Source organism: Bos grunniens, chromosome 23, assembly GCF_055505025.1.
Source record: "Bos grunniens cultivar Pamir isolate PY7600 chromosome 23, Bosgru_T2T1.0, whole genome shotgun sequence".
Classification (NCBI taxonomy): domain Eukaryota; kingdom Metazoa; phylum Chordata; class Mammalia; order Artiodactyla; family Bovidae; genus Bos; species Bos grunniens.
The window spans coordinates 38,418,930-38,440,538 of NC_141187.1; the positions used below are offsets into that span (position 1 = coordinate 38,418,930).

At 41.8% G+C, this 21,609-nt stretch overlaps 1 protein-coding gene across 8 annotated transcripts in view; it reads right to left on the reverse strand.

Moving 5' to 3' along the window:
- Positions 1–10,449: 10,449 nt before the first annotated feature.
- CDKAL1 (CDKAL1 threonylcarbamoyladenosine tRNA methylthiotransferase) overlaps positions 10,450–21,609 on the reverse strand; it is a 640,160-nt gene continuing 629,000 nt past the window's right edge. For all 8 annotated transcript variants that reach the window (XM_086370076.1, XM_086370056.1, XM_086370074.1 and 5 more), the window contains one exon: positions 10,450–11,030. In XM_086370076.1, coding sequence (XP_086226202.1) covers positions 10,839–11,030 — 192 coding nt within the window. In that variant the 3' untranslated portion in view covers positions 10,450–10,838. The remainder of the gene's footprint in view (positions 11,031–21,609) is intronic.

Consider the following 21,609-nt stretch of genomic DNA (forward strand, 5'->3'; position numbering starts at 1 on the left):
TCAGAGTTGCCAGTTGCTGCCACATCAGATATTACTTGCTGTTATTCAAAAATCACTCCAGCTTTCCATATGGGAAGCTGGACTGGGGAGCGAAAGTAAATTAACAGAAACTGTCAGCTGTTCAGAACAGCACGGACAGCAGTGTGACAGAGGGGACTCACCTCCCATCAAAAAACGTAACTTTTTCTCTTTTTGGGGGGTTAAGATAAAGAGTTTCACAAACAAATTTCATTACTTAAGGTATGCAGCTAAATGATATCATTATTAAGCAAAAAATTATCTGGTCTTTGGCATGATAGATTAAAGCTGCCAATTTCTATTCACTTCTTCCAGGAAGGAGTTGGGAGTGGGGAGGGGGGGCAGTGCATGGGCGAAGTGGCCCAAAAGAGTAATTAAAATAATGAAGATAGCAAGTCCATGTCAGGTTGATGTTTGCAATGGATTAAAATTACCTGCTATCAAAGTTAAACTGTCTGAGAAATTGCTTCCTGCCTATGTTTGGAATAAAGGGAATTTAGAACTACCACATCTGATTACAAAACACTGAGAGATAGAGAAAATTATCAGCAAAGGAAAAGACTTGTCACCTGCCACCTTCTGAAGATAGGGGAGGTTCTGACGAGTACTAAGGGGTTCCAAAATTAATTTTTTTTTTCTACAGATGGTCAGAAAGAAAAGAGAAGGGGCTAAATAAAATTGCTTAGTTAAATAGCTACAATCTGTGGCTTTTTTGTTCTAGATGGTAGAAACGATTCATGTATGGGCTTTACTTTTCCTCATTTGATCATTTTTAGAGTAAATTTTAGGGATGACATTTCACTCGTCCAGTTACAGGAAACTTGCCCTTAGAAGATACGTCAGCAGGGATACCTTCTGGTAAAGGTCCGACTGCCCTAGTCGCCTCTCTACTGACCCTTGACTTCAGGCTCCCCCAAACTCTACTCCGACCTCTCTGCCTGGCTAAATCCCCTCATTGTTTAGAAACCTGTTTTATACTCTGCTTGCCCCCTGATCTTATGACATCTGCCCTTTCATTGTACTTAGTATTTTTTTTTTTTTAATTTTAATTTTTTGGCCATGCACCATGTGGGATCTTAATTCCCCAATCAGGGATCAAACCTGTGTCCCCTGCATTGGAAGCATAGGTCTTCACCACTGGACCACCAGGGAAGTCCCTTAACATTCTTTAGAAAGCCTTTGAGGACCTCCCTAGTCCATGTTAGATGTCCCTCCCATGCTCTGATGATTCCCTATTTTCTACCTTGAGTGGCTGGATTGCAATTGCCGCCCAGCTTCCCAAAGGTAGGATGGCATCTGTCCTGTTCACTTTTTTCAATTCCAGTGCCAAGCACAGTGCTTGGCACCTAGCACCAAACAACTGCCAAGTTGTCTTTCTCCTTCACAAAGTCTTCAGCCTGCATCCAGAAGGGATTCTGTTTCTCCCAGTGCCCTCAGGTTAATGTGAGCACCTCCTGTGTCCATGGTCTCAGTGTATCTGTGGGTGCCCTGCCCACCCTCTAGCTTGAGAGCAGTAAACTGGTTGAGAACAGGTGGTAGTACCAGATTGCCTGGGCTGTAGTCTTGGCTCTGCCATTTACCTGCTAATGACCTTGGGCAAGTCACATCTCTGTGTCTCAGTTTCCTCATCTAGAATAATTGCTTGGAGTGACTATGAGGATTAAATAACCTCATGTATTCAAAGTGCTTGCCTGAGTCTATGTAAATGATGGCTATGATGATGCTGCTCTTCTTTACTATTACTGCTACATGCATCAGAAGTATGTCTAAGCTTCCATTTGCTTGGATTCTTGTGCCAATCCAACCAATCCTTAGGCATCATTTCTAAAACCAAAAATGGCAGGGAGGAAATAAACTCGAGTTTGAGGAATATACATTTTATAACTCCACTCAAGTTTCTTCTTATAACTCAGCTTTTTATAAACCCATTCCAGTGGAGAGATAAAAGTCATTCTGGGTCGGTTCAGCACAGGGCCCCCCACTGCCTTCTCTGGGGTTGGGACTAAGAACTGAGGGGATGGAGACAGGTGCTGGGGACACCTCTGGACCCGGTGGCATCAGGGTGCATAGCATTCTCTTAGTCATGAGGGGGAACCTCAAGAGACACATTGTCTGGACACAGGTAAGTCCCAAAGCATCTCAACACCAAAGAGAATCCTTGGAATTCCTGTTCAGAAATGCTCCAGACTAGAGGGATGGATCTTAGACAAGCCACCAAACTCCTCCTAAGCTCAGCTTTGCCTTCTGTAAGGGGGCCAACCTTTACGGTTCCCAGGAGCCCCTCTTGCTCTTATTCTAGGCTGACCTGCAGGGCTCACCACCCCTACTTTTCCTGTGAGCCCAAATCATGGGTGAAGCAGAAAGACATGCAGCAAGCCCAGTCTTTTATCAAGCGATGAGAAAGAACAGTCTTTCTGCGAAACTTATTCAAATTTCCACTCTGACTGGAGGAAAGTTTAAATTCCCTGCAAAGAAACAGATGCTGTTTGGGACTGATTACCAGAAGACAGCCGCTGGTGACCTTCTAGGGGTTTACACTTGTGACTTCAGTGTTGGGCTGCTATGAGTTTTGCTTCAAATATTAATTGGAGTTACTGCCGCTACTCAGCTGCAGCTGCAGTTACTGCAGCTTGACTCTGCCACATAGCGTGAGGGAAAGCTGGTGCTAAACTGCTCTTCCCCAACCCCTCCTCTCCTTTCCATTTGTGTGTCCAAAGGCATTAAAAATAGTCTCCAACCTGAAATACGACATTTTTAGTTAGTGAATGTTCTCGTAGTTGGTATAATTCTGACTGCCCAAGGCAAACCGGTTTGATAAGATTAATTTTTTTCAGACTGGGATCCAACCAACTTGTGCTTTTTGTCAGACTGCTTTGGAACTTTCAACCTCTCTAGCCTCCAAAATCTTGGAGGATGTTGTGTTAAAAGGGGAAAAAGAGAAGATGGATCTTAATTGGAGGCTTGAGAATCTTATCCTGCCTGAATAGGGTTAGAGATCTTACATGTGAAAGAAATGTGTAAGAAGCAAACCTACTGGAAAACCAGAAACCAAAAAAGACATAAAAACAGCAAAGGTGAGAAATGGTCAAGGGCAACAGCTAGAGCAGACCTTTTCAATGACACAAAACTCAGCCCATTGGGAATGCCTCTTCATATAATGCATTTAAAGCTGAATTTCAAAAGCTCCTTTACTTTCTCTCAAGGGGACTCAGACTCTACAAGCTCCATCTCCTGGTTTATTTTCTGTTTAACTTCCAATTTTATTATCGGATATGGAACCAAATAAGACATGGCATTGACTATTCTCCATTGATTCCCGGGTGAGAGACTGTGCTACAGTCGAGTCTCCTTCCTCAGGCCCAAAGCATGGAGTTGAGACCAAATTGTAGCCTAGTTTTTCCTTGTCCTGTGGACAAGGCAAGTGTTAACACTTCTATGGGCCAATAATCAGAAATCTAGAGTTTTTCTGTGGAGTTCGGAGTGGAGAGTAGTGGACCATGAAGGTTCTGTGGCAACAAAACCCTTCCCTTGTATCTCAAATGGCTCCAGGTAAGACTGCAGGAATCATACTGATGGAAACCTCCCAAAACAGAGAAACAAAAAACCCAGAAGCATCTGTTGTCTAAGGTCACGGCCTGAGATAGTTATCCCAGGTGGCTTTTTGGTTAAGAATTCTCATCCATGTGTTGAGAACAAAGCATGTGAATTCTTAACTGAACAGGTGTATTAAGAGAATTTGAGATACAGGAGATCAAGACCAGAAAGCTGGAGGCACTGATGGGAATCACTGTAGATAAGCAGAGTTAAGTAGCAGGTGCTGGAGGAGCAGAGGGTTGTTAGGTCCCCAGAAGCTCCTCAGTGTAGGAGTGCCAAAGCAAAGATTAAGGATCAAACACGCTGAACTGCGAAGACAGGAGCTGGACTCTTACTGAGGCACTCTCTTAATTGAAATACTGATGGGACCCACACAACCCGCTCTAGTGACATGTTACAGCAACAACTGTAAAACAAAGCCCCATATCAGCAACACCATTGTCAGTTACAGCAATGATAAGAACTATCACCCACTGGCTAAGTGAGGCTTAGCAAATGGTTCTCTTGAAAATGGACAAATTTGAAGGTTGGCAGCAGATAAAAAATATAAAACCAAGGACAGAGATTTAACTCTCCCTAAGTCTTGCTTTGTGGTCCCTGAAAAGTGACGTATGTTTTCAAAAGTGGCAGAATAGGGTGAGGTAAGGGGAGCCCATTGGTCTGATCATCAACAAGAGAACAGGCCACCTTCCAGACTGCTTATCTTTCCAATCAGGAATCTCTTCAGAGCTTAGAAGCCCATTTAGAATCCTACAGTGGCTCTTCTTTGACTATCAAATAGTCTAAATTCTTTAGAATGGGATAAAAACTTTTCACCACCTGAGCTTATTTTTAGTGTAATTTCCAGGCACTTCTCTTATATATTTTTCACTCTAGCTACACTTTTTCTCAAACTCACCATACATACCTTTGTAGACTACATGCTGTTTTTATTTTGATAAAATATGTATAACATACTATTGATCATTGTAACCATTCATAAGTGTAGAGTAGATAAACTCACAGAGACAGAAAGTAGAATAAAGGTTACCTTTCACTTCTGCAAAAAAAAAAAGGGGGGGGGGCTGTTTCAAACGCGGATGTATTGAATCTGTAGCTCACTTTAGGTAATACTGACATTTAAACAATGTTAAGTCTTACTATCCATGAATAGTGGATATTCTTCCATTTATTTTGAAATGTAAAAATGTCTTTCAGCAATGTTAGGTCGTTTTCAGCACACAAATTTTTACCTCCTCTGTGAGATTTATTCTTCAACATTTAGTTCTTTTAAAAGCTGTCGTAAATGGAACTGCTTTCTGAATTTCTAGTTCACTGCTGTTGTGCAGAAAGAACTGATTTTTGTGTGTTGATCTTGTCATCTACAATTTGGCTGAATTTATTAGCTCTAGTAGATTTCTTGTGGATTCTTCGGAATTCTCTATACATAGGATCATGTCATCAGCAAACATAGTTTTCCTCTTCCTTTTCTTCCTTTCCCTTAGCTAACAGTTCTGACCAGGATTACTAGCACGGTGTTGAATAGCAGCTGTGAAAGTGGGCATTCTTGTCTTGTTCCTTATCTTAAAGGAAAACTTTTGGTTTTTCACCACTACATGGATATTTTATAAATATCATGTTGAGGAATTTCTCTCATATTCTTAGTTTTCTAAGAAGTTTTTGTCATGAAAGGGTGTTGGATTTTGTCAAATGTCTTTGCTGGATCAGGGGAGACGATCACATGCCCCCCACCCATGTTTTTTTTTTTAAATTAATGTGCTGTTACGTTGATTAATGTTACATTGATTGGTTTTATATTGAACTTGTATTGTTGGAATAAGTCCCACTTGGTCATGGTAAACAATCCTTTTGATATGTCATTGAAGTTAATTTGCTCATACTTTGCTGAGTATTTTGGCCTCTATATTCATAGGGGAATTTTTAATTTGCAATTTTCTTATAGTGTCTATCTGGCTCTAATATCAGGGTAATTCTGGCCTCGTAGAATGAGTTAGGAAGTGTTCCTTCCTCTTCCGTTTTTTTTTGGGGTAAGAGATTAAGAAGAATTGATGTCAATTATCTTTAGATGTTTGGTAGAATTCACCTGTGAAGCCAGGTGAACAGCTCCTGGACTTTTCTTTGTTTATGCTGGTCAGGGATGAAACTCTAGTGCTTAAAGAAAACAATTCCTCCTGCAAGGGATTTTCTTAAGAGAGCCAAAGCCCAAAAAAGAATTTTCCCAGGGACTTAGTTCAATCTTTTGCTGAATACACTTAGTTCAGTCTTTTGCTTCACTGTTTAAATTACTCCTGGTTATTTCAAAATAAATTACACCTGCAAGATTGAAAAATGTATGAATTCCTACTGCAAGGGCAAAGATTCACAAGATAGCAAGAGGAGCTACTTTCAGGATTGAGTGTCATCAGAGTAACTCCAAAGTGACATTTTGAGGGAGATAGCAATTTAAAAGTAAGCTGTAGTGTATAATTAGATTCATTACTTCATTACGTATGTATACATTATGTGAATGGTATGCTTCAGGCCACAAAGGCTGGGTCCAAGTGTATCAAGTCATAAGTACACAATTTGCTTTATTATCTATTTGAAAATCTTTAGGTCTGTTTTAAAAACACATGTGTTATATTGCTCTTTATGAAAACTGGGAGTTAAAAATCAAAGGTAAAAGCTTGTCCTCAGAACTGGACGGTCTGGGATAACTATAGTTTTGATGATTAATCAGGCATATTAAAAGCAGATTAGATAAACCCAAGAATTAAACTTCCTAGTTCTTCAGGCTTTTCTGAACTCCCAGCTTTCCCTTACCTTGATCCAAGATTTTTTGGGTTTTTTCCCTCCACAATTTTTCTAGGCACTTGCCTCATCAGTACTTATAAGTGTATTCAGATGCCCATAAATTAAGAAGACCATAAGAAACCAAAAGAAACTTTGCTTCAATTGCTACAGCTGGGATATTTTGGCTTTAGAGCTCTAGGAAACAGTACTGGTATGAAATAATTGACAGAAAACTAATGAAGAATAACAGTGTCTGCATTTCCTTTTATCCTCAAGGTAGGGTGGAGGAGGGCATGACTTCTAGACCTCCCTATTAATCTCTTTGCTCTTTTCATCTTTGGCCATGGAAAAATCTGCTTCTTGATCTTAGATTGGCCACCCAAATCTGTGCAGCATTCATTAATTTGATCTCCTCACATACAGCTGCAACCCATTTTCTTTGAATTTTTCTTCCTCTGCTGCATTTGTTAAAATTAGACTGTAAGTCCCTTGAGGCAGGGATCTTTTTATTCCACATATAATTCTTTTGGGTGGCCATGTGTTAATATCAAAATTTAAAACACCTACCCTTATTTATAAAATCGATTTTCATGTTTAAACTGCTAAAGGAATCATGAAAGGGGAAGAAATGATGTGTCCCAAGGACACGCTACTTGATAAATGTGATCTCATTTCATCTTTCAATGACCCGGCAATGGAGTTTTGCTCCTATTTGACAGATGAGGCTCAGAAAGAAGTGGTCTAGCTGCAAATGTAAACCAAACTTTGGTTGATATAAAAAAAATCTCATGCTCTTTCCCTATACTGTCTTCCTCAGATCTGTACTGGAAACAAGTGAGATCTGAATCCAGTCGATCCGGGTCCTTAACTCCTTCATGGTTCCTTAACTCAAATTCTACAGTTTCAATACCGTAGAAACCAAGCTCAATGGTAAAGCAAGTGTAAGTTTATTAAACATGTGCTATTGATGACTTAACTTTTAACAGCACTTTGAGAAATGATTAGGACACAGATTAAATACAAATTTGGCCTGGATGCTCTACATTAGGCTGCATCATGGAACAGAGGTGCCCAAGCTTTCTTGATTCAGGTATTCCTAGGCCAAAACAAACAGCTACCCATTCTCTTTCATTAAGTAGGTAGGGACTAACAACTTAATAAGTACTTCCATCTTACTATATTACAAAAAGTGTTTGAAAAAATATACGTGTAGATTGAAATAAAGATATCTTTATTTCATTCTAAAATTATAATTATCTGCATCTATTGGGCACTACACAACTTGTCAAAGTTTGAAATAAAATCACATTCATTTCTTGTTAAAGACTGATTTTTTCACTTCATACCGGCTTTTCCTCACAGCAACCACCTAAAACCTAGTCTTAGAAAAGTATTTTTGTTGTTGTTCTTTAGTTGCTAAGTCATGTCTGATTCTTTGCGACCTCATGTACTGTAGCCCACCAGGCTTCTCTGTCCATGGGATTTTCCTAGGCAAGAATACTGGAGTGGATTGTCATTTTCTTCTCCAGGGAATCTTCCTGATCCAGGGATCAAATCAGCATCTCCTGTTAGGCAGGTGGATTCTTTACTGTTGACCCACCAGGGGAGCCCATGGTAACATCAAAAAATGTGCATTTTCATGTTGAAACTGTAAACTATTTTGAGCTATTATTCTACATGGTATCTGACAAATTCACTCTGTTTCCTTCAAAAATTTAAAATATCCCATGGTCCTCCTTCGAGTTCACTACAGCACTTTGGGATGCCTAGGGTCAGGCGAGTCTTAAGAAAATCATTCCCTTCTTTCTTCTTCCTTCTCTCCCTCCTTTCTTCCTTCTCTACCTTTCTCCCTTCCTACATTTTCCCCCTATGCTTATTTTATAATGCTAAAGCCTCCTGAAGCTTCACTTGTAACTCTTAATTCTTTCCCCATGACATCTTATATTTTACACTGAAATATGCAACCTGGAGTTAAGTCAATGGAAAAGCCCATGTTTTGACTGAACGACATATGGAAATCTGATGTTTAGACACATTTTCCCAGCAACAAAGCAAAGTTTTCACCAAAGAATTTTTACATTATCTTATTGACAGTCTCACACTTGGTGAATCAGGCAAGACAGAAAGAAAAAGAGAGGGAGAGGGAGGGACGAAGGAAGAGACAATAAACTTGCATGATACATCTTTTAAAAGTGTATCAAGTACCAGGCACATTCTTGGAGCAGGACAACACAGAGGGCAAGGCTGGGCTCCCACAGAACCCAGGCACCCACAGGGTCAAGTTCATATGGAAGATGGAGCCAAGGGAGTAGGAAAGTATACAGCCCAGGAGCACAGGCCTTGGAGTCAAGCTGAGTTCAAGTCCTGCCTCTACAACTTAGTGGTTCTGTGTCCCTTGCAAGTTACTTAATCTTGTGGGCTTCAGGTTTTTTTTTTTTTTCCCCCTCAGCAAAATGAGAATAACAATACCTATCTCAGGGCTGTGTTTTCAGGAAGAACACTTATAAAGTCCACATCATTTCGTCTGATGCTTTTAAAGGCTAGACGGTTCATGATTATCAGTATTATCATTATGATCAAAACAGGGCTAGTCACGATGAGAGACAACAGAGACAAGATCGACTGGAGAAAGTCAAAGGTGCAGAAACAGTGGGGAGAATGGCAGGCTACACGTCAACAAGTGGACACACACAGAACTCTCAATGACTGCTGATGGGAATGGAAATTGGTACAACCCTTGCAAAAAGCCATTTGGCGGCGTGCACAAATGCAATGCCCCCGCTTGAAGTAAGTTCACACAAATGCATATATATGTGGACCCAAACGTACATTCATAGCGTCATTATTCCAATAGCCAAAATATCAGAGACAACTCAAAAGCAGGATGGATAATTACAGTGGGGTATACTCATCCAATGGAATTGTCTTCAGCAAGGAAAGTGAGTGAACGACTGCCACACACAGCCACCTGGGTGTGTCTCACATGCAATGCCGAGCAAAAGGCAGACACACAGAACAGCACACGCCATGTGACTCCACTGACATGAAATTCACAAACATGCAGACAATCTATGATGTTAGAAATAAGGACTGCAAGCTTTTGGGGGACAGAGCTAGGGACTGGGAAGGCACCGGGCAGCCTGCTGTCTCTAGCGTCAGAGGTGAAGCTTTTCTTCTGCCCTGTATAGTGTGACTCTAGGCTTTTGGTGGTATTTCCACGTCTGCAAGGTTTTCATTAAATCAGTACTATGCTGGAACCCACTGTTTATTAATAAAAAAATGATTGCATGTATCTTAAAAAGGAAGCACCCAGCAGGCTCCCTCCCATACTCTGCTAACTCTTCTCCCTCTTCCTGCTGATGGATCAGCAGGATCCTAAGTGGCTGAGTCACTGCAGGGCTCCCAGAGGGTTAAGAGCAGATCCTTGCATTTTAAATATGATCTCTTAGAACCACATACCAGGTTTGAGAGGTATATACTGAAGTCTTTGATTTTTTTTTTTTTTTAAATCAATGACTGATGACATAATTTGAACTTAGATTCCTTAAAGACACAAAAGAGGTCAAAACATTTTGGGATAAAACCACAAGCTGAAGAGGGTGGGGATTTAAAATGAAAACTGTCCTGTAACCACAGGGTGCCTGATGTTCCTGTAACTGTACAATCCAAATAAATTATTTAAATTCGAATAGTCGTGAGACTTGTTCATTACACCAACTGCTTTTATTGTAACACAAGTCACTTCATTTAGTGAACACCAATGACATCAGGTAGAAATAAACAGTTGATGTAAATAGATAAAAAAAAAAAAAGCCAGAAAAGAGGCAGAGCTTGTTTTAGACAAATCCAGTTTTTGAAAGTTTGTGGGTTATTAAAGAGGGGGGTGATTCCTCAGATTTTTCAAAATGTTGCCAGGATCCTTTAATTGGCAGGCTCTTCCTGTGCATTCCGGAAGGACTGACGTTCCAAACACAGGTTTCCATATAAACTTTTCCGTAACACATCTGCTGTGGAAAATAAAAGCTTTGTAATATTGGGGCCCCAAACAACGCATAAAGAGAAAGATAAGATTTTAAAATGTTTATTGAAAATGGAAAATTCTTCCTGCATGAGGAAGAGGTAACCAGACCCGCCATACAAACAGGTTCTGACTTGAAGACTGGTGATTTAAAGAAAATGCAACCACTTGCATTTTTTTTTGCTAAAAATAAACCCAAGGGCGCTTAATTGAAAAGATATGCTATGGCAGCCGTTATTAGATTTTAGGTCAAATAACCAATGGGTCCAACTCAATGTGAGACAGGGAAGCCTCATTAAAGAGTGTGGCTGAAGAGCCGTTAGTGAGGCCAGTATAAATCATTGCCCTTTGAGAACTGATGTGGTTGCTCTCCTTTTCTTTGAAGATTTGAATTAGAAATTTATTCTTCTTCACAGATGCTTCAGCTGGTTGTGTTTTAATTATAGACCTTGACCAAAAGCGCAAAAAGAAGAGCAAACAGAGCCAGGCCCACAGACATCTTCAGTGCAAAGTCCTGGTGTAGTCTTTGCAATCGTAGCACCATTCGGGAACTGGCCGACTCGCGTCGATTTGCAGCTGAGGTGTGGGGTACTGAATTCAGGTGATTCCCAAGCCTATTTCTGAATTCCTATGGAGACAGAAACAAAGAGGAAAGCAAAGGTTTTAAGGACAAAAAAAAAAAAAAAGAAAAAAGCACTGATATTATATCAACTCAGCAAAAGATTCCTGGAAGGAACACATTTTTTTATTGAGATATAACTGACATATAACATTGTATTAGTTTCAGGTGTACAACACAGGATTCAGTATTTGTATCCACTGAGATGAGCATCACAGTAGGTCTTGTTACAGCACAGTTACAAAATTCCTTCCTAGTAAAGACTGCTTTTAAAGATCTACTCTCTAGAACTTCCAAGTATACAACGCAGAATTGTTAACTACAGTCACCGTGCTGTACCTTACATCCCCGGAATGTAGTTCTAACTCTAAGTTTGTATCTTTTGACTCTCTTCACCCATGTCATCCATCCGCCATGCCCCTGTCTCTGACAACCATCGAGGGGTTCTCTGCACCTATACAATCAGTTTTGTTATTTTAGATTTCATGTCTTTCTCTGATGCATTTCACTTAGTATAATGCCCTCAAGGTTCATTCATGCTGTTGTGAATGCCAAGACTTCCTTCTTTTTTATTCCTGAGTAATATTCCATTGCGTACATATGCCACATCTTCCCTGTCCACTCATCCATTGATGGACATTGGGTTGCTTCCCTGCCCATGTCTTGGCTACTGTAAAAAACACTGCAATGAACACGGGAATGCAGGCATCTTTCTGAGTTAGTGTTTTTGTTTCCTTTGGTCTAACACTCCAAAGTAGAACTGCTGGATCAAACCATAGTCCTAGTTTTAATTTGTTGAGGAAACTCCATACTGCTTTCCAGAGCGGCTGCACCAATTTACATTTCGACCAACAGTGCGCGAGAGTTCCTCTTTCTCCATATGCTCACCAGCATTGTTAGTTCTAATCTCTTTTGATAGTAGCCATTCTAACAGGTATGAGGTGATATCTCATCGTGCTTTTAATCTGCATTTCCCTGATTATTAGTGCTGATGAGCATCTTTTCACACACCTGTTGGCCATCTGTATGTCTTTGGTGAGTATTCAGATCCTCTGCCCATTTTTAAAATCACTTTTCTTTTTTGGTATTGAGCTACATGAGTTCTTTATATGTTTGTGGTATCAACCCCCCCCATCAGATACCAAATACACAGTCTGCAAATATTTTCTCCCATTTGGTTGGTTGCCTATTCCTTTTGTTGATGGCCTCCTTTGCACTGCAGAACCATTCTAGTTTGATGTAAGAAGCAGCTTCACTTACTCCTTCACCACAGACACATTCAAAACCCACCACAGACGCATTCAAACACCCACACAGGTCGGGTGGGCTAAGTCAGGTATAAGCGACGGTTCCTTTCCTTTAAGGGTAAGACCAAGTTCATAAATTTCCAGGTTATACTCAAACTATATGGGAGAGACAAGGAGTGTTTATGGAGAATCAAGGTAGAATTCCCTGAAGGGCAGAACTGATATGGAGTTGCATCACAAAGGAACTTAACTTTTAGGGATATGACTGTATCTACTCAGGAAAAGAATAACGACAAAGGAAAAACCACAGGAAGTAATTTTATTCAGCAAACATACTGGTTGTAGGAGGGCTGCTCCTGACCCTTAGGGGGCACCTGAAGGGGTCTAGGTGGCCAGAGGGATCCACCCCACACGCAGCCCTTCCATTGACCCTGGGTGCCATATAACCCTCTGGGTGACCCTCTGGGTACCAGACATGGAAAGACTGGGAAACCCAGCTCGGTGGGGACATGAGGAGCCAGGAGATGTGACAGTGAGAATTCTGAGGCAGTGTCTGTTCCCTCAGGCATCTCTGCAGGTGTGGGGAGGACGGGGGCCCCTGGCCACTCTCAGGGTGGTTCTAGGGTTTCAAAGTGTAGTTCTGATTCCATGATATAAGATTTCCACCTGATGCACAGGCCTTAGAATCAGTGCCTCCCCTGTTGAAACCTGAATAGCATTTTGAGAGATGGAGGTGGGGATTGGGGAAGGAGAATACTGGGTGGAAGGAATGAAGCAGGGATGGGGAGGAGGGGGTGACCCAGGGGCACGACTGCACAAGAAATCCACAGAAGCACCAAAGGTCTCTGAACAGCTACTTCCCTTCGCTTATTCTTTCTTTCCACGCTTTCAAACAATCCGCTTGTGACAGCTTCGGCCCTGCGGGGAACGGCAGCCCCACTGTGCACAGCAGAAGTGCTGGAAGTGTGCTTTACAGAGGCGACTCTGGCAGGAAAGTAGGGTGGAGTGAGGGGAGGGGAGAGAATGCGGGTAGGGAATCTGGGGCAAATTGTGGCGAGAGATGGGGTGGAGGGCGACGAGGACCTCCATGCTGGAGGCATGGAAAGGAGGGAACGACAGACTTCTGATGTAGAATCAACAACACTTGAGTTCAGGTGAGTGGGTAATGGAGGGACAAAGAATAGGAAGGGGGAAATGAGAAGAACTTTCACAACCCAATTTCTACCAGCAAAGACTTACATGTGAAAGATAGGGAAGAATTTTCTTGCTTTGACCGCAGGAGACTAATTGCAAAATTAATGCAGCTTTTGATCACGAGGATATATCTCTCAATTCCAATGGCAGTCACGCCATCATTTCCTTCCAGGCTCCTTGGGGACCTGGGCTGACCCCCTGCTGTCGCTGTGCCGGGGGCCCAGATAAGGAGGCTCACAGCTGGTCAGATGGAGATACTGTCCCCAAAGCAGAGACACCTGTACCTCGACACGCCCTGGGAATCACTCTCTTGTAAGATGGGTGTTCTGTGTGGTATTTTGGAGCGGGGAATATGATGACAAGCTTTCATTCTGATCCATTTAAAAGAGCCCCAAGGTCTGAAGGACAGCGCTCATAAGGATAATGGCAGCCTTGGGAAAGAACGTGTACTTCTGCAGCTGAAACGACAGAAGCTCTGCAAGTTCCTCAAAAGCAGGGAGGTCGCCTAGTTCATCTCTGGGCTCTCGGAACCTCCACAGCTGCAAACACAGAGCAGGCACGCAAGCAAGTGTTCAGAAATGAATAGATGGATGGATGGGTGTGAGGATGTATTGCAGATGAGATCTAGCTGGTTAAAAACAGGCTCAGCCATGTCTCTGGTGATCAGTGGGCACAACTGTACACAAGTCATCGGTTGCTGCCTCTAGCAATTAAACCATCACTTTCTAAGCTTAGCTTTACAAGACCAGAACTAAGAGGCTGATTAATTTCTCCTAGGCCTGAGTCCTTTGATCTTCTTAAGTCACAGATGGCTTTGAGAAGTCAGTGAGGACTACAGACTGGTCCCCCAGAAAAATGTGGAGGCGTCTGTGCACATATATACACAGCCTGGCTCACACCTGGCAGAGAACTTCAGGAGGTTCACAGATCCAGATACCGTGGGGCCTGATGCCTTCTCTCAAAAAAAAAGCAATTCAAAATTAGGTACAGGCGCTTGGAATGGCCCCCTCAAAGTGTGAGTTCCTGAGTCTTAAGCTCTACAAGCTTCAGGGAAGACCTACCCCAACCCTCAGCTCTGAATGCTGGACCTTGGTTCTGTGCCTGCAATTCCAGAAGCTGCCACTCGGTGATTACTGGTGTTGGATCAGGGGTCAGGCTGCCTGGGGGCAGGACTAGGTGAGTCTCCAAGCTTTAATCATTTGTGTCTGCTTAGTCACTCGGTTGTGCCCAACTCTTTGCGACCCGTGGACTATAGCCCACCAGGCTCCTTTGTCTATGGGATTCTCCAGGCAAGAATACTGGAGTGGGTTGCCATTTCCTTCTCCAGGGGATCGTCCCCATCCAAGGATCAAATCCACGTCTCATATCTCCTCTGTTGGCAGCCGGATTCTTTACCACTGACCCACCTGTTTGGTTGATTTTATGAAGATCCACTGGAGAAAGGATAGGCTACCCACACCAGTATTCTCAGGCTTCCCTTGTGGCTCAGCTGGTAAAGAATCCATCTGTAATGTGGGAGACCTGGGTTGGGAAATCCCTGGAGAAGGGAATGGCTACCCACTCCAGTATTCTGGGCCCTGGAGAATTCCATGGACTGTATAGTTCACGGGGTCACAAAGAGTCGGACACCACTGAGAGACTTTCACTTCGTAACACCTTCTGCTTCACAAAGCTACAAGAATAGGTAAAGTACTTGTGCTCCGAGTCGGAAAAAAAATCCCTTAGACTGTTAACAAGAGTTTCATAAAAATTTTTCCTCTGCTCCTTCCAACTCATTTGCCATAAAATTTTGCTCAAAATATAAACGGTACCTATTAAACTACCATTGTAGATTATCTGGGGCTGGGTTTGCCTTAGTCATTCTTCCTCAGGCACTGATTTTTTTTTTTTCCTCTCCCACACAAACACTGAACACATTTGAACATAACTGACCCATCTGGTGCCAGCACTCTCCTGTCCTGGAGGGACAGGCTGCATCACAGGAGCGTATGGAAGTGCAGTGGCCTCCCCCCACAGCCACAAGAAGCCCCCTGACCGGCCACTCTCCCTGAGAGCAATGTGAGCCTGACAACAGGGCAGCAGAGAGAAAACGCAGCCTGTCTTTACCACACTGTGCTTCTCTTATTATCTCTGCTCAGTCGTATCTGACCCTTTGCGACCCCATGGACTGTAGCCTGTCATGCTTCTCTCCATGGAATTCTCCAAGCAAGAATTCTCCAAGCAAGAATACCGGAGTGGGTTGCCATTCCCTTCTCCAGGGGATCTTCCTGACCCAGGGATCGAACCCAGGTCTCCCGCGTTGCAGGCGGATTCTTTACCATCTGAGCCTCCAGGTCTTCACTCTGTACCAATTCATGACCTTGATTAAAAGAGTCTGATGATGTGTTTTTAAATATGATTGAAAAAAAGCTTCTCAGATGACAGAGTAATTGGTAGCCAACTACAATGTAGCTTTGCACATTTCAATTGTCAATTACCACTGGGATACTGAAGGAAAAGTAATTTGGAAATAAAGGTAATACAAGGACTTTCTCATAAAGTCCAAGTTCGTCTAACATGCAAACGCACAACTCTTGCAGTTTCCACAGTCAGAAGCAGCATTCATGGTTAGAAAATAGTGTATATAGTATTTCCATGCTGTAATGGAAAAAAAGTGCTTATAGGTGAAGTGATGATAAATAACCAGTAGCAAGATAAAGTTTAAACATAGACATGTGCATAGATTAATGCACATAACTGACTTTAGAGAAGAAAAACTTGGCATAGTCAATAGTTCTGGAAAGTAAATAGAAGGCTTGAACCTTCCATAAACCTCTTAAACATTTTCAGAGTTATTAACTTTTGAAATTCAAGACACACTTTTATCTCTCAAGCTGTAATACAACAAATACAAGAAATTTTATTATTTACTATGACCAAACATCAACGCTCAGATCTATAATTCTTAAGAAGTCAAATTCCATTTAGAAGTGCCTTTACAAGACAGATGGAAACAGAGCAGGATATGACCTCTGCTCAGTCAAAAAGATTCACGTATTTATCTAGTCACAGTAGATTAAGGACATATTGAGAAAGTGCTAACTTTAATTAACATGATCTTTCCTCCTTGTAAATCTCATTGTTTCATTGATTAAGTTCTAAACATACTTACATCCAAATTCTTAAACATATTCTACGAATTTTCAAAGGTGTAGCTTATCAAATCCTATGAAAGTAATAAATCTATTAGAATAGAACCATGAATATACACTAAAAAAAAAAAAAATCCTAGAAACCAAACCAATTTTGATGTTCAGAAACCTCAGGAAGCAGATAACACCTTCCTCCAATATCACACCACCACTGCTGTGGTGCTATTTTCAAGGAAACTAGAAAGGAAGGAACTAAGTTAGAGACAGCTCCAACGTCCTTCTCCTTTTCACCAAAAACATTTATAAAGTGAGACACGGCTGCAGAGCCAGAGGCATAAGGATCAGGCACGGCAGGCGGAAGGTAAGCTCTGTGCATAAACACAAAGGAGAAGACTCAGTGTTTCTGGAATGTTCCCCAAGTGTCCAGCACATGTTTTTATTCCCCATGCCATCTCTCCTTTAATTCTGCCAACCACTCAGTGAAGAAGTTAACGTGAGTTTCTCCCAACCTGAAGTACTTGTCCAGCTTATAGAGCAGGTGTAAAGGGGAAGGGGGAGAGGTATGGCTTTAGTCATATTAAGTCCAGCTTGGGTGCTTACGCATCAGAGACACACTTATAACGCAATGCGAACAAATGAGAAAAATCAAGGCGCTGCCTAATTATTAAAACAACTGCCAGTATCAATATTCCTACCAAAATGACTTTGTCCACTTCACAGGGAGGTGATGGTGTTGTTCTGTGTTTCCCTACAGAATGCCCGTCCAGGAAAACCAGCCTCAGGTCAGGGGATTCCACACGACCTGTCTCGCGGCTCTGAGCCATGCTGAGACTCAGTAAACGTGACCGGTGGATGGTGTGTCACTGGGTTTTCTCTGCATGGGCGACACGCACACATCCCTAATCTGCTCACATTAGAACATGCTGCAAAATGTGTTTTAATGAGGAACAGTTGGTCTGGTTCTGCTCAAATAAGAGAGATCCCTGTAAGAGAGCTGCCAACTGTCTCCCCATCTTGCAGCGCAGCTTCTAAGTGAATTCTTCAGCCCTGCCACCTGCAGGTGCTGCCAGGACCCAGCGATGGCATTCCATGTGCCAGTTCCCCTTCCCGGACGCACAGACAACCTTGTCCCTGCGTTCGTGTCATTATCTGATGCCAGGACAGACAGGGGATCACAGAGGCCAAGGCACCTTTCTCCACTCTTCTTCGGGACCTGTCTCTAATTGGGAGCATATTAATACCACGTCACTAAGAGTGTTCATTATCTCCAAACCAAACATGGTAGCATTTTCTAGCTCTTGCAGTCTCCGGAAAGAACGCTACACACACAGTCCATTAGTGTTACAGGCACGTCATCATGTAACAGGATCAACAAATGAAACTGGGAATCTAGTACACCTGTTCATTTATTCTGGGAGAAAACTGACACTGGAAAACCTCTGCTGCAATTACAAGATGACAGCACAGTACCATCAGCCTTTGGGTGCCACTCTGGGGCATGAGCAATTCTAAAGCAGCCATTATTCATGTGTCATTTCCCCTCCCCCCACCTCAAATGTGTACTTGCCATAAGATCATTAAAACTGCAAAGAAAATGTTTTCAACTGGACCACATACACACTTAAAAAACTCACTATGATCTCAGTTTTTTTCATCTTATTTTGGTGATCGAGTAAACACATGGCTTTGCTAATAAGGCCAAACATAAATTATTAAACTATCTACCATAGGATCAAATGCATTTCAGAGTCTATCCTGAATAATTCTGGCTTGACGTCCACCAAAGGAACAGATCTGAAGTGCCCCTGTGTGGTCTCGGTGACCCCTCCTTGTTAGGTGCCCAACTTTCTGACTTGAGCTGTGCCAAGTGAAAGAAAGATACATAATCATATCAAAAACCAAAGCTCGGCATCTGCCCATCACCTAATTATTTCCTGTAAGATCGTATTTCATCCTACTCAAGAGATCTGAAAACAACTCTTAAGCTCTGAACTTCTTTTAACAAATTCAAAATATTTCTTATGTGTAAATTTTCTCATGGCCCAGAGGCACTGTTACAGCTTGAAGTGAGAGCTAATAGGGAGGAAGGATAAATCGTTTGATATCTTAGAACTCAAGATAAATTAGAGTTTAGAATCTTTTCTTAACTGAGCCTGAACATATGGCCTACACAGAAAATCTATCGAAACCAAATATGTGATCAATGCAAGGAAACTGTCTTGAAATATACATTATGCAGTGCAGTACACTATTGGAAAAGAAACTCAAAATCTCCTAATTTTAAAAAGTTTGCTTAGAATACAAAATTATCTTCAGAGCAGAAAATTATCTCTATCGTAACTGCATTTTATCCCTAAAATATAAACTTAGGGAGGCACATCTTCACTCGAGCATCCCTAATGTCACTGCTGAGAGAGTCCGGGGAAGAAGCGATGAATGAAGGTGACTGCTCAGGCTCGCTGCCTTCTCACCCCTCCACTGTGGGCTTCTGTCTGAATGCTTTCATTTTATTTGTCCTTCTTAATCTTAGCACCAAACGTCCATTCAAATAAACCTACATTTTCCTTATTTTCAACTTCTTAACACTCACCAAAATAAGGAGCAGGGTAGGGTAGAGAGAGTCAAAATTAATAGTACAGTTCTCTCTTTTGCTTACTAAATATCAGCCACAGATGTGCACACACACCCACACACACCTACCCCAGGAGGCTTGCTTAGAACTATAAAGCCTGGGATTACAATGTTCATGACAGTAGCAGAAATCAGAACTCATCTATTCCAAATTATTGGCTGGAAATAAGCAAGCTGCTCCACAGGTGTGGTAAAGTTAAAAAAAAAAGAAGGGATGAATTGGGTCAAAATGCTTCGTTGACAATTAAGTCCTTTTGATAATCTCTTAAACCACAACTGAAACCATCCTCCTCCTCACACGGAGCAAACTGAGAACTGGGATGTAGATGAAGATAACAACTGAGTGCCTTGCAGTTAATCCTTAATCAGTCCAACTCAAAATAATTACTCTTAGGGATTTTGTCCAAATGGGTCACCATGAGAGTGTTTTGGCAGAAGTTTGGGTTTTAAACAATAAGAACAACAAAAAAAATGGGTGATGTTACCTGCTGTCACAATCAACCCTGTCATCCTGAGTACTATCCTCAGTGCCACTGGGTATATGGTTTTAGAATCAATGAAGTAAGGGATACCCTAACAGCACAAATATATTCATTCATTCATTCAAGAGACACCGAGTGAGCAGGCGCTATTTCAGACATTAAGGCCAAAGGAGTGAGCAAAGCAGAACAGCTCAGCCCTCATGGATGGGACTCCTGTTTATTAGCTGGAGACAAGCACATAAATATTTGCTATGTCTGATGGTAAGATGTACCATCAGGACAGCGAGTACTAGGTCTGACAGAAGGCGGGGGTAACTATTTTACAGAGGGCTCCTCGGGAAGCCTCATGGATAAGGTGGTATTTCAGCAGAGACCTGACTGGAGGAGATGACAGACATGTCATGTGGCACCTAAGAGAAGCATGTTCCATGCGGAGGGACAAGCAAGCGGGAAGGCCCTCCGGAGGGAGCAAACTCGGTGTGTTCACATCCAAGGAGCAGCATGAGCCTGTGGCTGGCTTAGCGGGTTTGACGGGGAAGAGGTCGATGATACGGTAGAGAGACCAGCGGGGTGTGCAAGGCACTAGGCCTTGGAGGTCACTACAGGGCCTTTGGCTTCCATTCTGAGTGTCATGGGAAACCCTAGACTTTAAAAAAAAATTTTTTTTTACTGTGATGAGATACATATAACATAAAAATTACCATTTGAATCATTTTTAAGTGTACAGATCAGTGGCAATTACAATTGCCATGTTGTACAACCATCCCCACTGTCTCTTTCTAAAACTTTTTCATCATTCCAAACAGAAACCCTACAACCATTAAGAAACAACCCTTGTACCCACAACCTCTGATAAACTCTAATCTACTTTCTGGCTCTACAGAAAAAGGCTCTGCTTATTCTAGATCTTGTATATAAGTGGAATCATGTAATATTTGTTTTTTTGTGTGCCTGACAGGTCACTTAGCATAATGTTTTCAAGGTTCATCCTTGTGGTAGCAAGTATCAGAACTTCATTTCTTTTTATGGCTGAACAAAATTCCATTGCATGTATATATCAACATATCAAACACATTCTGTTTAATCCATTTATTTGTTGATGGACACTTGGATTGTTTTCAGCTTTTGATTATAGTGAATAATGCTGCTATGAACACTGGTTACAATATAATTGGCATATAAACAGAATAAGTATCTATTTGAATGCCTGCTTTTAATTCTGTTGGGTACATATGTTAGGTCATGGAATCCTAGATGGTTGTGAGCACAAGAGAAACATGATCTGACTTTTATAGATGGTAAAAAGAGGGAGACCAATTAGGCAGATTGTTTGTGTTTATTATCAGATTATACAGTACAGAGCATGGAAAACCACCTCCTACAAGAATATTTTTTTTAAAAAAGCCTGTAGCAAGTAACACTATCCTGCACCATGATGCTTTTTGACAGTTCAGAGGAACTGACATCATCTGAAGGGGAGCAGAAAAGAAACAGCACTCAAAGTCAGTGAAAAGGGGAAACTTAGAAACATGATCACAAAGTATTCATTTTAGGTAACCAGCAAATTTGGAAAACTCAGCAGTGGCCACAGGACTGGAAAAGGTCAGTTTTCATTCCAATCCCAAAGAAAGGCAATGCCAAAGAATGCTCAAACTACCACACAATTGCATTCATCTCACACGCTAGTAAAGTAATGCTCAAAATTCTCCAAGCCAGGCTTCAGCAATACGTGAACTGTGAACTTCCTGATGTTCAAGCTGGTTTTAGAAAAGGCAGAGGAACAAGAGATCAAATTGCCAACATCTGCTGGATCATGGAAAAAGCAAGAGAGTTCCAGAAAAACATCTATTTCTGCTTTATTGACTATGCCAAAGCCTTTGATTGTGTGGATCACAATAAACTA